Source organism: Cavia porcellus, unplaced genomic scaffold (assembly GCF_034190915.1).
Source record: "Cavia porcellus strain 051 isolate PalLab524CR breed Dunkin Hartley unplaced genomic scaffold, mCavPor4.1 scaffold_29, whole genome shotgun sequence".
Classification (NCBI taxonomy): Eukaryota; Metazoa; Chordata; class Mammalia; order Rodentia; family Caviidae; genus Cavia; species Cavia porcellus.
The window spans coordinates 23,129,754-23,142,701 of record NW_026947512.1 but is presented as its reverse complement, the minus strand read 5'-3'; the positions used below and the strand labels follow the sequence as shown (position 1 = coordinate 23,142,701).

Genomic DNA, 12,948 nt, shown 5'->3' with positions numbered 1-12,948 from the left:
CTTTGTCATAGGAAATGACCTGAATGCCCATGAAGAGGGCATGGATACAGACAATGTGGTACGTCACACAATGGAATGCTGTTCAGCAATAAAAAGTGAACTGTATACACAAAATTACATGATGAATCCTAAAATGTGCTCAGCAAAAGAAGCACAGCGTACACCGGGCGTGGTGGCTCATGCCTATAATCCCAGCACTCGGGAGGCTGAGGCAGGAGGATGATTACAAGCTCAAGACCAGCCTGGGCTACAAAGTGAGCCCAAGGCCAGCCTACACTGCAAAATGAGACCCTGTCTCAAAGACAAGAGAGAGAGAGAGAGAAAGAAGCAGAGCAAAAAAGAACTCACATTGTATAATCCCACTGATACAAAAATTTATACTGGTCTAAAGATGCAGCTCAATGGTAAAGTGCTTGCCCAGCATGTGTGAGGTCTTTTGATCCCTAGCAATGAAAAAGAAAGAGAAAGGAAAAGAAAAAGGAAGAAAGGAAGGACTGAAAGAGAGAAAAGAAAGAAAAAAAAAAGAAGGAAGGAAAGAAAATATAAACTAATATATATTGTCAGAAAGCAGATCAGTGATTGCCTGGCAGGGAGAAGAGGAGTGAGCCTTGAGAGGACAGAAATTATAAAGGGGCACAAAGAAGATTTGGGGTGGTAGATACATATATTGTCTTGGTCAGTGACGTTGCCACAATTGTATACATTTGTCAACACTAACCAAGTTGTACACTTTGAATAATATGATTTATTGTATGTTAATTATACCTCAATAAAGCTGTGGTTTTTGTCCACATGTTTTGTTGGTGCATGTACATATCACATCTGAGTCCTTTCAATTCCTTCTTCTCCTTGCCACTCCCCACCCTGGTACTACTCAGCTATAAAAAAAGATAAATTTGAGCCAATTATAGGAAAATGGACCCACCTTGAGAGCATAATGCTAAGTGAAATAAATCAGACATAAAGGGTTAAATATTGCATGGTTTCTTTTATATGATAAATCCAAAGTATAAATCATTTTTTAAAAAGATAGATAATGGGAAACAAAGGCATAGATGGAGAAGGGGATCTCAAACTGGTTTTGTTTTTCTTTTGGTACCAGGGATTGAACTTATAGCTTTGTGCTTGCCAGGCAGGTGCTTATGCTGCTGAGCTAAATTCCCAGCCCTTGAGCTATTTTTTAAGAAGCAACATGTTAAGCTGGGGATTTAGCTCAGCAGCATAAGTGCTTGCCTTGTAAGCATGTGGTTGTGAGTTCAATCCCTGCTACAGAAGTAAATTGTTTCATTTTCCTTTTTGCCCAGAGGTGAAAAATGATTTGTGACTTTTTCTGGGTCAGTTGACTGGAGTCCTGGTCACCTGAATGGCACTCTCTCCTGAATCATGTGGCCTGTGGGCTCACTGAGAGGCCACTGCAGGGGGACAGTGGCAGGGAAGTAGAAAGCTGGAGAGGAAAAGGTGATGCAAACAGGTCCCTAGAGGAGCAGGCCAGAGTCCAGACTGGGAGGGCCAGGGAGGAGTAGGAAAGAAAGAAACAGAGCCACATGGAAGAAGGGAAGAGGAGATGGGAGATGGAGCCCTCCTTAGACCTGGTGTTGGGGTAGCCTATACACCATCCTAGCCAGGCCCCTCTTCATTAGCTGGGTTCCTTGTAAGTCCCCTCCCTCTGAGTAATTTCACCAAAACCCTTCCTTTCGACCCACCCAAGCTATGATCCTCAGTCCCTAAGGATGTATTATTTCCTTGGATTTTAATAGGCGTATGTCTCTTCCAGATCCCCCAGAGCAAACGGTCAGCAAAAAGCATTTAATGCTTTAAGGGGAGGAAAAAGGGGTTGGCAACAGCATGCAGACGGAATCACAAGAGCTGGCTCAGAGGTGCCAGCTCTCCAGAAATACAGCCAGATGGAGGACTTTAGGGGACAGCAGTGTGTGGGTGCTGGGTCGCACAGAGTGGTTTTAGGAGCATTTCAAAGGCCCTTTTGATAGACAGTTGAGTTGGCCTGAGGTGACATAACTCTTGAAAAGTTTGTCTGTGTTCTCTACCCTCACACCTCCAGTTTCCAGGAGCTTTTAGCAGGACACAGAAGGAATACATTGCCTTGGGGAGAATTAAGGAATTCGGAAGGGTTTAGTGAGATGCAGAGAAGTATGAAGAACTTTTTTTCCCACTTTGGTCCTCTAACTGCCAAACTAAGTTGAAGGATCCTTGTGGAAGACCTGGGCTGGGTGGACCAAAGAGTTGGAGTCATAAACAAGATTAGAAAGAGCCAGAGGAGGGCTGGGGATTTTACTCAGCGGTGTAAGTGCTCACCTGGCAAGTGCAAGCCAGAGGAGACTTGTCCTCTGTCATCCATCTGTCCCTACCCAGTTTGGATAGAGGTCCCTTGTGCTGGCAGATGGGAAAGAATAGGTAGGGGTCCCAGGCATTGTGCAGGCCAGGATTCTTGGTAACAGATTCAGAACACCTCTCTCCATTCTGATCCGTACTGTTGGAAATCGATCCTGCGTAGGACACCTACCTTGGTGAGTGACATCCGAACCATCCTGTGTGACCTGGACATGTGCAGTCCATCCCTGAGCAAGAACCTGGGAGCAGGGGCTACCAAAGGGATTGGTGGTACTCACTGGTGCTGGGCAGTGGGAAAACCCACCCTTAGGATAATAGGTTAAACACTGCAAAACTGCCATCGTGGAGATCAAAAGGCATCAAATATCAGCAATGTCAAATGCTTTGTTGCCTTTATTTAGTAGATTACTTGGTGCAATGTCCCTTCTTTCCTTCCTTCCGTTTTTACTTGCTGAGGATAAACAGTTAGTTGATAACAGTTCAGTCCCTGAAACTTAGAGTGCGCTTGACAAAAACAAACTGCAAAGCCCTAATTATGCTACAGTGTAGTAAATGCTATAGTGCAAATCATTAAGTGCTATAAGAGCACTGAGGACATAGCAACTAAGTGGTGTGTGTGTGTGTGCGCGCGCGCACACGTGTGTGCGTGCGTGTGTGTGTGCGTGCGTGTGTGTGTGCGTGCGTGCGTGCGTGTGTGTGTGTGTGTGTGTGTGTGTAGACCTGTGCAGCTAGCAGCAGGGTTAGCTGACACTGTCCAGGGAGCTGCAGGCACTTAATTGTGGGACCAGACAGGGATGGAGCTGATTGTGCTGTGCTGGCACTTAGTGCCTGTGCACAGGCTCTTGGGGCAGGTTAATAGAGGATGAGATGGGGCGTGTGGGCCGTCATCGTGTGATCCTCATGATAATGCAAACAGAACCCATTAAGAATAGCAGCTAGGTTCCTGTTAGACACTGTGTCATCACGCTGTGACTGAATCTGAATGACAGACAAATTCACTCACCCTTTCTGAATCTGATTTCTCATTGTCAATGAGATTAATAATAATACGTTTTATAGGGGTTGTTGCAAAGATTCAATGAGGTATTAAGGCAAAGAACAGGTGTTGATGAAAGCTAGCTTGTATTGTTCCATAGACAAAGAAACCAGGGGGCAGATTTTAACTTTTTTGAGATAGGATCTCAATAAACTGTCTGGGCTAACCTCACACTTGTGATCTTCTGTTTTAGCCTCCTGAGGGCTGGGCTTACAGGGCTGGACCACAGCACTCAGGTGGACATATTTTTTGAAGGACACACAACCAAAAATGGGAATGGGTTTTCTCCAAGGGCAGGGCTTCTCTTTCATTTCTGCACTGTCTTTCTGAAGCTCTCAGGAGGGACCCTGGGATCTCTTTGGCTCCTCTGGCTGACTCAATGTTGTGTGTGCTTAAAATACTTTAAACTGACACCAGTCAATTCTCCTGCTTCTGACCCTTCCAGAGCATCTGTCCTACCAACCGACTGCAAACAGCCTGTTTTCAGTGGGTGTTCAACACCAGAAAGCTTATTTGCTCACTATTCTTACAACAAGTTTAATTCTAAAATACTCCTGTGCTGTGGTTTCCTCGGTGGGATTTTAAATTTCATTCCAGGGCACAGCTGTGTAACAAAGCTTTGTAATCCTGAGGATAAATCCTAGCTCTGCCACTTACCAGCCAGGGAAACTTGCCTTCCTCCTCCCCCGCCAGTGCCCGGGCTAGGGTGATGAGAGAGGAGTCACCTGGCACTTTGAGCTGTCAGCCGTTGGACAGAGTGATGAGGTATTGGGATCAGGCAACAGAAGAATGGGGCATTGTGGGAGACAACTCCAATGTCTCCTCTTGAATACAGAACAATTGCTGCAACTTGGATTATACGGAGATTTATTTCTTTATACTGATATGTAGAGAGCTGGTACGGTATTTCCTTCTCTCTTTAATTGGCTCTAAGCATTGCAAATAAGGCTAACCAAGGTATTGATATGTAATCTCTAAAACCACCCGACAGTCCTGTCTCCTGGCATAGTGTTCTCTGTAAAAAGATATAAGCACAGGGAGGGATGTTAGAGCCATTAGCTCTAGTAAAGTCAACTGGGTATGAGCCTCAAGGAAAAGAGACTATAACTCCCCAGGGCACAAAAATTTACATATTAGAAACTGAAGTAACAGCCTTCTAAAACAATTCAGTTGTTACCTTTTGAATTATGCAAATTGATCCTTCTGCATATCCTTATCTCTGCATTTTTTTTTTTTTTTTTTTACTTTTTCATTGGTACCAGTGATCAAACTCACGACCACACACTTACAAGGTAGGCGCTTATGCCGCTGAGCTAAATCCCCAGCCCCCTATATCTGCATTTTGCAAAGATGCTTTTCTCCCCACCTGGCTAGCCAGCTTAAGTTACTCACCTAATTCCAGCCATCCTCACTGTCACTCATCCCTGAGCCACCCTACTTCTTCACAGGACAATAAATTCTGGGAGTGGTCTAGGATCAGGGCCTTTGTCCACATGTCCTCACGGAGATTGGCTGCCCTTAACTTGGACTATGTCTTGGTGTCTTTACCCTTGCTGTATTTGCATTGGGGTGGTAGATTGGAATTAATTTGCTGGGATTCCAATGACGTCTCAATGGGATTACAAATACAACTTTTTGGATAGTGAGGAAAACTGGAAAAAGGATTACAATACTTGGATGACTGTATAAGATATTTAGGCTTACACTAGGGCATGACTGTGTGAAATAGGGGTGCAAGTCAAGGTCAGCTCTGGACTAACACTGCCTGCCACCATGGTCTGAGGCCGGGGTGGTCACGCAGTGAAGATCAGTGAGAGGTGCCAGAGTCTTTAAGAGACTTGGCTTGGAGGCCGAGGTGTGGGCTGAGTGTCACTGCTGCCATCACTGCTGCCTAGCTTCTCTTCAAAGTCCCCCACCCCAGGTTGGCTCCCTCCTTCCTAGAGTCTGGCCCTCTCCTAGCCAGCATCTCATAAGACTGAAACTGTAACTTCTTACCAAGCACCAGGTCTTTATGTTGTCACACTCATGCCCTACAAGGACCCTAGAAGTAGAAATTATTCCCCCATTGTGCAGAGGGAGGAGCAACTGAAAAGAGTTTTGCAAACTCCAGTGGCATGGAAGTAGGAAATAAGGTTTGGATCTTGAGAGGTCTGGTTCCTCTCTTAATACCTCGCAGAGTAGTCATTTTCCTTCCATAAGGATCCCAGGAGATGGGCTGGAGTTGAAGATCAGCTTAACATTTGCAGGGACCTGGGTTCAAGCCCCAGCACCATAAACGAATTAAATTTTAAAATACTGGGAGAGGCAGCTCCGCAGGCTCACTCAGCCCTGTCCAGAGCAAGACCTGCAAACGCCCCGGGCCTGGGGCCCCCCTACCTCCCTGAGAATGGACTAGAGCTGGAGGCTGTTCTCCTCAGCCTTTCCAGAAATCCTCCACCTGAGCCTCAGGCCTCCTGGTCCTCACAGCCCGCTATGTAGCTTTGCACCCATGCATCCCACCAGCTGTACCGCTGCTCCTTCTGGCAAATATCTCACCCAGCAGCTGGGCCCCCATCAGCAGAAGACAGGGCCCTGGCAGACACTGAGTCTGGCTAGTGCCCCCCAGTGACAGAAGGTGGCCCCACTCGCTCCTGTGGGGATGCTGTGGCTGTCTGGAGGTCCTGCTGGGGAGGCATCTGTCTCATCCTGAATGTGCCTGCTTCCCGCTCCTTTCTTCATCAGCCCTCAACCTTCTACAAGTCCTCCTTACACTGTATTCCAGGGCCTGGCAGTCCTGGTAGGAGAAATCCCTCCATCAAGTCAAGTGAAGCTGGGGAGAGGGTAGGATTTTGCACACTTTGATAAATTAGAAGGAGAAAGGAAACTGTCTGGACTTTTTTTTTTTTTTTTTGTCTTTTTCATTTTTATCGGTACCGGGGATCAAACTCACGACTGCCTGCTTGCAAGGCAGGTGGTTACGCTGCTGAGCTAAATCCCTAGCAGGTTGTCTGGACTTTTTTTAAAAAAGCAAAGAGCTAATAGGAAACTTTCCCAGAGTCTGTGCGTACATACATTCCTCACAGTCAGGCTACAAGGAATGGCATAGATTTGACAAACAGTATAGCTATTTAGAGTATGGAATTTGGGGCTGGGGATTTAGCTCAGCAGCATAAGTGCCTGCCTTGCGAGTAGGCAGTGAGTTCGATCCCTGGTACCAATTAAAAAAAAACAAGAGTATGGAATTTAACCTGGCATGATGGTGCACACCTGTAATCACAATATGCTGGGAGACTGAGGCAGGAATATCTTACATTCAAGTTCCAGCTTAGGCAACTTAGTGACTTAGCTCAATAAACAAATACATAAAAATTTGTTTAAAAAGAGTACTGAGCAGGCAACTCAGTGCAAAGGTCCTGGGTTCAACCTCTTAACACACACACTATAGAATTTCATGTTAAACACCCTAAATGCCCTTTTATAGAACTTTTAGAGCATACAAAGCACTTTTGCATATCTCTGTGCTTATCTTATGCCCCCTTAGAGATGCGTCCATTGACTGGGAAACAGTGTGAGCTTTATTCGGGGTTTGGTGTTTGGTGGGGACTTCCTCCTGCATGTGGGAGCTGCCATCCCGAGTCTAGCATGCTGCCCTCCAGAGAAGAGCTCTTTCTCAGGCTTCTCAGACACAACTCTGGCTTTTGCGCAGCTTATTTGCCTGGCTGGGACACACAACAGTTATGAGGCTGTCATCACACTGAAACGGGAGACATTGTGTGTGCCAGCTCTCTGGGCCAGGCTTCGGACCTCTGGGGAACAGTGCTGAGGTGTGCCGGATGACCAGGTAAGAGCAGCTCCTGAGAGCCACTCGGAGAGTCAGGGTGAGCAGAGGAGTGAGCAGGGTGGGAGCCTAGGCAAGGGTTCACAAGAGATGTGTAGGGCTTCGGGGTGCTGCTGATATGATAGGGTTTTGTGCAAGGGAATAAAATGGTAAATTCTTCTTTTTTGGTCAGAGAGTGGCAGGGAGGTCAGCTCAGAGGCAGTTGTAATGAATGAATCCTGAGGTTTGGGGGGAGGGCCCTAGAGAGGGGATGTGGGAGGAAGGGATAGGGACAAGTGAGCACAGCATTTGGGAGGCACAGGGTGTGGAGGAGGAAGAGAATGCTCAGACTTCCTGATGAAGAAGAGTGGGCTTCCCCCAGGTCAGCAGCAGCAGTGGAGAAGCCTGTGGGGAAGGACGCACCATCACCTTTGGACAAGGACAGCACAGGTGTGAGTAGATATGTGATTACAGCTGTCTAGAAATCAAGGAAGATAAGAATCTGAAAGGGCCCACTGGACTAGCAACAAGGTTGTTAGTGAAACTGATGAGCATGAAGAAGGAAAGGGATGCCAGATAGACCTAGAGTCCATCTGTCAGGAGACCACCTGAGTAAGTCTGGTCCTTGCTAATATTAAGAGATGATATTAAAAAATTTTTAAAAAGAGATGATAAATAATGGATACAAAGATGGATGGATGGATGGGTAGGTGGATGGATGGATGGATGGGTGAGTGGTGGGTAGGGGGTGGGTGGATTGATAGATGGAAGGATGGTGGATGGACAATACATGAATGACAGATAGACAGATGACAGACTGATAATAGATATATAGAAAGACACATGAATGCTAGATTGATTGATAGATATATGGATAGATGAACAGACAGACAGACAGGATGGCTTCAGGATCATGTTGATCTGGGAGCATCAAGGACATGTTACATGCAAACAGGGAAGCCAGGGAAAGGGAGAGGTAGGGAGACAGAGAGTGGCTGGGGTGGGATGAGGATCTGGTGGGACAAAGAGCAGCTTGCACTGCCTCAGGAGGAAAGAGGAGGTAGGTTCATTAGTGTTGTGACAGAAGCTGAGGGGGACCTTATGGTGGCTTCTGTTTCTCTGTGAAGGAAGGACAAGTTTTGAGGAAGTGCATGGATGTCCAGTGCCCTAAGTGTGAGTATCCTTGCATCTGGGGCAGCCCCAGAAGCTCAGAGCCCACTGGGGTTTGCCAGGAGGCTGCATGGGAGGCCAGCCTGGTTCCCACAGCAACGCTGCAGAGCAGGTGTTTGGCACACACACAATGCAAGTGGTAAGAAGGGAGTCCAGCGCAGGGGGAAAGGGTGCCACAGGGACTCCAGGCTCCCAGCACTGAGTCCCAGCTCTGCCTCTTCCCACTGTGCCGCATATCTTACCATCTCTCTGCCTGTCCATCTTTTCATCAAGATTCTACACCTGCAATGCCAGGCTGTGGTGAAAATAAAATGGGTGTGGTGAGGAAGTGCTCTCTATGTATGTACTGGCACATTGAAGGCACCAGTAAAGAGTTCCCATGTGATTTGTCATTATATCTGTGCGTGCAAGAGCCATGGGACTGCAGGTCTGTGACAACCAAAGCCATAAAGAGCAAGCTAAGCACCATGCTGGCAGTGGACTCTGGCCAAATCATAGCTTCAAAGAAGGTGGGGCTTCTTCTAAGGCCACAGTCCTTCCTGCAGCTACTTGGGCCAGTCACCAGACCTGGCCATGGGCTCCCAGGAGAACCCCACTGTGTACACAGATCTCTCTCTGTCATGTGCAGAATGAAGATCCAAATGGCCCCTCTATTCTTCTGCTGGGCCCAGGGTCCCCAAGGGCTCCTGGGGCAGGAACAGAGGAAGAGAAAGAGGGTCAAAATAGAGGACACAGGCTAGTTTTACAAGTTTGGACTTTACTGTCCCTGTGGTGGCAGTGATCTGTGACAGACATTGGCACTGACCAGGGCTTTTTGAATGGCATCAGAAGCTCCATTCAATCAATGCTTCTTGCTGGGGGAGGGAAGCTGTGCTGCCAACCCACTTCCTCCTGACTTTTTGAGGTGGTTCTTGACCACCCCTTGGCAGCCCATGCACCCACACAACTGGCTGCTGAGAAGAGAGAGGCAGCAGTGCCGAGCTTCCTCTTCTCCACTTTGCAGTCTGTTCCCTGTGCCAGGCCAGCTCTGTGCAGGCCTTCACAGCCTGGAGGGAATGAGGGTCTCCCGGGAGCCCTGATGCTGGTCAAGGCTGTCCACAGAGGACCCGAGGCTCAGGGCACTGGCTGTGCCTGCTGGGGACTGCCGTTCTTTCAGTAGCTCTGTAGCTGCCACTTCCACTTCCTCTGGTTCCATCTGGCAGGCATCTGCCAGGGCCTGGCCTGTTGCCATGACGAAGTTAGCATCAGCAGCCAAGGAGCCCAGGCCCCCTCGAACTAGAGCCTGTGGGGAGGAGAGAGGGCTAGGTGGGGCCTTTGTGGGAAGCCACCTTCTGGGCCCTGCCTCTGTGCCAGGCTGTCTTGCTTGCCCAAAGGTAGCCTGCTGCTCTGTCCCAGCCTTGCCTCACCTCCTGGATCAGCAGGGTAGTAGCTGGAGCTTGGCACCTGGCGGCGCCTTCCTGGGAGCTCCTACTACGATGTGTTTCCTCATGCAGTGACCCTGCCATGGAGCTCTTCTCCTCATCCATAGAAAGCTCCTCTCTGGAATGCTATTCCAAACACATAAAAGCAAAGACCCCAACAGGGATGCTGAACTCCACAATCCAGTGAAATCCAAGCTCATGCCAAGGAGCTCATCCAAGACCCACACAGAAAGGAGAGGACCCAGGAACACAGATTCTTCTGTTATAGATGGAAAAACTGCTACTGGGCCCTTCCCTTGCCACAGCCCCTCCTAGCACCAACTCAGATGGGATCCCTGCATGGAATTTCCCGCCAGGCCTCTGTCCCGTTACCTGGCAGGGGGCAGGAAGTGTCTGGCCTCTACGCATTACCCTCTGGGCCTGCTGTCCTCTCAGCTTTTCCACGAGGGATTTGTTGTCGGCTCCTGTGGGCAAGGGGGTGTAAGGACAAGAGGGACTACTGGGACCCTCTTGTCAGTGCAGTATTGCTTGGCCAGGTGCAGAAGATAGCTTAGAAAGTGCACACATGTTGGGACTCAACTGGCTCCAGACAAGGCAGAACTGTGCCAGCTCCCACTGTCCTACTGTCTGTCTGTCCTTGTGGGTTTGAGAGAGGGGCTCAGAGCCAGTCTCCGGCCAAGCTATCCTTCAGTGTGTCAGTGTGTGTGTGCACGTGAAAATGTTTGTGTGTAAGGGGTGCAGAGGAAGTAGTCCTGTCACCACTGAGTCCCAGAATCCTTGGGGCTCCTACTGTCACACAGTAGTCCAGGACCCACTGAAGGAATGAAAGATCACCTGCTTGAGGGTTCCAGGGCCAAGGTGTCAAGGTGTCCAGGGCTGCCCTTCCAACTGTACTAGGGGAAGGGGAGGCTCCCATGCTGGGGTGGCATGTGTGGACAAGGTAAAGGCCTCATAGAGTGCACCCATTTTTCCCTCCCAGCTCACTTGGCTACATAGCTGGCCCATGTCAATGCCCGGATGAGGAGAGGCCTGGACAGCCTTCCCCGTCTGGATTTCACTGGTTCCCTCTGTTATAGGCTTTCAATCCAGGCCTCCCAGCTGGGTTCTCAGACTCTAAGAAAAGAGGGAGCACCATCGGCTTCCTTAGAAGGCTCAGCTTCTCAGAGGCACAAAAAGGACTGACCCAGGGCCCTGCAGGCTTGGCCAAAGGCTCCTCCTCTGGCTGCAGGTGTCTCTTCTGGAAACTCCCTTTCATAGTGGACACTGAAATGGAAGGAAACATCACTGGGTGAGCCAGAGCAGGCTGCTGGCTCTTCCACCATCCCTGATCCTCTGAGGCCCCAAACACCCGCCACTGTGCAGTGGCCTTCACCCCAGGGCTGATGCTTCCAGCCAGCTCCGACTCTTGGGGAGCAAGCCCAGTGTATTCCTACCTCCTCTCTTTCTGTGGTTTCTCCACTCTCTCTATATTCTGTGCAGCCTTCCTACTTTAGTACAGTGGTTCCCCTCCTTGGCTGTGCATAGGATCACGCTGGGAGCATAGCGGTTTTTAAAAGCTTTCTAGATGTTTCTCTAAAAAAAGCTGAAGCTAGGAACTGTTGTAGACCTTTCCAGCCCCCGGTGATCAATACTTCCTTTGTACTCCCAGGACACTTAGTCTCTGCATTTAGTTAGTCACAGTGATATTATATAACACATTTCCCAGCAGCAGGCCCAGATCTGATGCTTCTGAATTTTCACTATGGTGACCCAAAAGCATGTGCACTCTTTACGAGTTAGGGGCCGAAACTGAGAGACATTTCTGACTGCAAAGGGTGCAAGCATCCCTGTCCACCTGAATTCTCCTCTGCTCTGCCCTGAAACTTCCACGCAGCTGGCCTCCTGTCTAGAACAGAAGCTCTACTTGGAGCTCAGTCCCTGGATTGCAATGGCTGAGCTACTCTCTCTCCCCCACTCTGCTGTTTTTAAAGCACTCAGGCAATCAGAGATTATATTTAGTCTATAGGGAGATGGGAGCTACTCAGCACAGTGAGATCTTGGGACCCCAATCCAAAAATTGAACCTTATCTTCTAGTTTTATGTAGCATGTACTCCTCCCTGGAAGATCTATAAATGCCTGAGGTCTCATCTCCTAGACCAGCTGTAGACTACTGAATTAAAGACCCACTCAGCATTTGACCAGTGCTGACATGACCCTGCCCCCTGCTGGTCAGTGGAGTCTCTTCAGTCCAGTCCTGTTTTGCACTAAGATGCAGAATGATCCCCAAGAGCATAAAGGCAAGTAAAGGGCACCTTAGAAATTTCAGTGTCCCCTTCCAATTTGGCCTTATCTCAGTCCTGTTCCAGCGCTCCTATACCAAAGCTGGCAGTTGCTGTCTTACCTGGAAAATGCCTGACTGTTGCTATGATTGCTGTTGCCACGGGCAACATTGGCATTGGCATTGTTGGCATTGGCACGAGCAAGAGGATTGGTTCTTGAATCATGAGGAAAGTCTTCTAAGAAGACTGGTGACTCTAGCTCCTCCATCTCTATTTCAGTAAACTGGAGGGGTCTCTGGTTGGCCATGACGGGGGGCAAGGAGTTGGTCCTTTCCAGGAAGTTGTCGACTTGGCCAAACAGACCTCCGGTCCTCTACAGGCAAAGAGGAGAGTGGGAGGACTGAAAGTCACTGCTGGGGATCAGGAAAGACAGTGCACAGTGAACCTGGGATGAAGGTGTGGGGAATGATGAGTGATACGGTTAGGAGACAAATCATAGGTCAGAGAAGAATGGACCAAGTGCTGAGATCAGAAGAGGATCCCTCTGTAGCAAGGTCTCAGTTTGGTGGTATAGATAAGACACACCTCAGGAACTGGATAGAAACATGAATATACAGAGGGAAATCTGGGTAGTGGAGGGAACGCTGAATTGAGGGTCTGAAGAGCTGGGTTTTAGGTTCCCTCTGAAGCTATGTGAGGATGAGCACCTCCCATCATCTTTCTGGCCCCCATTTTCTCATGAATAAACAAAAACACTTCAAAAAGGTGACAAGAAAGATCTCCCACAGCTCAAGCAATAGAAAAAACTCTTTACTAAGCTAAGGATGGCTGGGTGGCAGGTTCCTGAGAGATGGACCACGGACAAGGGTTTGTGGGAAGGTGCAGAGGATGTTATGATGACACCCTGGGTAGGGTGG

At 48.7% G+C, this 12,948-nt stretch overlaps 1 protein-coding gene across 4 annotated transcripts in view; it reads right to left on the bottom strand.

The window, feature by feature from the left end:
• Positions 1-9,088: 9,088 nt before the first annotated feature.
• The window catches only part of Cacna1s (calcium voltage-gated channel subunit alpha1 S), a 61,503-nt gene continuing 57,643 nt past the window's right edge, over positions 9,089-12,948 (bottom strand). For all 4 annotated transcript variants that reach the window (XM_063240291.1, XM_063240292.1, XM_003474847.4 and 1 more), the window contains 5 exons: positions 12,154-12,404; positions 10,956-11,035; positions 10,145-10,236; positions 9,758-9,898; positions 9,089-9,633 (listed from right to left, as the gene is read on the bottom strand). In XM_063240291.1, the coding sequence (XP_063096361.1) occupies positions 9,391-9,633; positions 9,758-9,898; positions 10,145-10,236; positions 10,956-11,035; positions 12,154-12,404 (807 nt within the window). In that variant the 3' untranslated portion in view covers positions 9,089-9,390. The remainder of the gene's footprint in view (positions 9,634-9,757; positions 9,899-10,144; positions 10,237-10,955; positions 11,036-12,153; positions 12,405-12,948) is intronic.